The 2,886-nt window shown below is 39.8% G+C and overlaps 1 protein-coding gene across 1 annotated transcript in view; it reads left to right on the top strand.

Annotated features, from left to right (window-relative positions):
- The first annotated feature begins 1,795 nt into the window (after window positions 1–1,795).
- The window catches only part of LOC108690096 (tRNA:m(4)X modification enzyme TRM13 homolog), a 2,295-nt gene continuing 1,204 nt past the window's right edge, over window positions 1,796–2,886 (top strand). Inside the window, exons 1-2 of the mRNA XM_018197216.1 lie at window positions 1,796–2,194; window positions 2,256–2,500. Coding sequence (XP_018052705.1) covers window positions 2,034–2,194; window positions 2,256–2,500 — 406 coding nt within the window. The 5' untranslated portion in view covers window positions 1,796–2,033. The remainder of the gene's footprint in view (window positions 2,195–2,255; window positions 2,501–2,886) is intronic.

Raw genomic sequence — 2,886 nt, forward strand, 5'->3', positions numbered from 1 at the left:
AATTTTACAATGATATATTTTTGCAATGTTGTTGCAATATTTCTGTGCTGTATGGGAAATTGTATCGTGTGAGGTTTTTTTTTGTATTTCTGACTTTACTCCCATTGAAGGCGGTTTTTTATCGTTTATGTCTTATTGCTTACGTTTTTTGACGTGCCACTGATTTTGTCGACAAAGTTGAGCTAGGCTTTATTCATTCAAGACAATTTTCCTAATCTCAAAACGCGAAACGAAGATTAGCATATAAATGACGAAGGAGGCGATCAACGGTATTTCTTCGCAGCGAATAAACATAGCACATTGTGCTTTATCAGACGCCTCAGAACTTCGTTGATGATGATGCGGACCACTTGTCCATCTACTCCTTAATCCCTTCTGCTTGTTAACATCGCGCTATGCTCCGCTTGCGGAACATTGCCGGGGAGACAAAAAAGGGATCGTTAGCGCTTGTGGCTGTGAAATACGTGTTTCGAGCTTGAACTCTACGAGTATTTCAGATATACCATCCAACCTTTAATCCGATATAAAGTTTTTTTCAAAACCTTTTCCGCCGTCCTGTCGATAATCAGGAAACGAATAAGGATAATTTCACCGTTAACGTCATGGTTCTCAGATTCTTTCGAAACATCTATATCGCGAAATCGTCGATAATCGTCGATATTCGCAAAAGCAACAGGTTTAAAGAATAGATTTATGCACTGACGCGCGTCCCGTCGGTTAAACTTGTTAATGAGCGAGCGATCCGCGATATCACGTCATTACATGATGACATTACGCGAATTGTACAAGAGCGTCAAATTTCTTTTTCAGGTACATCCGCATGACGGACGGCGCGGTGGAAAAATAAAAAGAAAGAAGAAAGTAAGGGAGAATGTGTGAGAGAGAGAGAGAGAGAGAGAGAGAGAGAGAGAGAGAGAGAGAGAGAGAGAGAGAGAGAGAGAGGATCCGGCGCGGCCGTGAGACAGATGAGGGGTTGCGCGCGAGGGTGGATCGGTTGACACACTGGCGAGGCAATTATTATTGTGAGTGGTTGGCGACGGGACTCCGATGATATTTTATTTAAGAAACAATCGGGTAATAGCTCGCTTCAAGAGGATAGATAACGCCGCGAGCGCGAGGCAGCCAGAGAGGCCGGGGAAAAGTTGTGGGAGGATAGAGAGAACGAGCTACGAGAAAAGGGAATTACGAAGGACGAGCGAGGGGTCGGACGGGCTGGAGGCAGAAAGATGAGGGGAGGCAAAAGGTGAACTTTGAGATGGGCTGGTATCAGGGTAAGCTCTACATTAGCGAATTACTCGCGCACTCTCGCGAGTCTCTTCCTGTCTCTCCGGCGGTGAACGATAAATATACCAGAGTAATTCGAAAATATTGTTCGAAAGGATTCGCGAAAAATTTGTAAAGGAAAACCAATGGAACCGCCGCCCCAAGAAGATCTATAAGATTTGGCATGGCTAAATTTGTAGCCTCGACTCGATTTGAGAGAATCAGTTTTTGAATTTTTTATTGCGTTCAAGACGGAGTCTTAAAAGCAGTCTCGCGATTACAATAATTGCTATTTATTTTCTTTTATCGGTATTCTCGGTGAGTGAGACGACATTCGATCATGGATCAAGGGCTTGTGATTGAAATCGACGAATCCGAGATCCATGCGAGTGCATAATCAGTACTTGCAACGCCCTCGTTAGGAATGTTGGCGAAACTAATCTTGATTTATTTGTGGAAAAATTGAACGGTGGCGTCATCTAGCAGCGAATAAGTATAATTATCGAACACGTCACTTCTTGCTAGACTGATAATCCTAACCTGCGACGACTTCTTCCAAGAGGAATTCAGGAAGAATATTGATCGAAAGTGGAGAAATACTTTAATATAATGAAGAAGATTATTATTAAACAAGGCAGATTATTAAACAAGGTGAAACAAGGCTCATATAATCTCACGGAAAAATTAAAAGCGTAAATCCATTACCCAGTGAAATATAACATAACAAAACCTCTTCTAAGAAAAGTATCTAAGAAATTTTTCGTGAGAATATGATGGATAGCAATCACTGCATGCACTTTGTTGAGCGCAAGAAGCGATTCTGCCGCATGACAGTGCAAAAAGGTCATCAATACTGCGGCGAGCATCAACGGGATCTCGCTGGCTCCAACATCGGGAATGAGAGAGTACCATGTCCGCTGGATCCCACACAGCAAGTATTCATTAAATTCGGTAGATTCTAGTGTGGTATCATGACATTTGTCTTCTTCCAGTACATGCTACAGATCCAAGCTGACTAAGCACTTGGGCGTGTGCAATGTCAAACGAAGACTGGATGCACAGCCGACGTTCGTGGTTGAAGGAACAAACTTGGATGATGAGTCTATTGAGACGCCGCCGCGCGTGCCACTGTCGCAGCTCGACGTATCCATCATAAGAATGGTGATAAGGAAGATTCATGCTGCCTATGGTATGATTAAATTATCTGCATTCAAGCCTCAGGGTTTACATGTAAAATGTAATAATCTACATCTACATGTATGTACAAAGTAAACTATGGAAACTGTATTATATATCATCTATATAAATAATTTATGACAAAGAACAATTTATGTTCTTTATTGTTGTACTGTGCAAAAACTTTCTTGCTTATATATTTTCATTTGTCAATATTAGAGTCAGATATATTAACAATCGCAAAATTTAATTTTTTCAATAATAATTTACATATTTTACATTTCTTGTATTATTTCTTATATTATAAAGAAAATTCATGTGAACTTAACGTAAATAATATGTAAATATTTCATGTAAAGATAATCTTAAAATATATGACACAATCCTGTCAAGTATAATTTGATTTAATTAAAAAATGAATTCATTTTTCATGTCTTTATATATATA

This window comes from Atta colombica, unplaced genomic scaffold (genome assembly GCF_001594045.1).
Source record: "Atta colombica isolate Treedump-2 unplaced genomic scaffold, Acol1.0 scaffold105, whole genome shotgun sequence".
NCBI classification, from domain to species: Eukaryota; Metazoa; Arthropoda; class Insecta; order Hymenoptera; family Formicidae; genus Atta; species Atta colombica.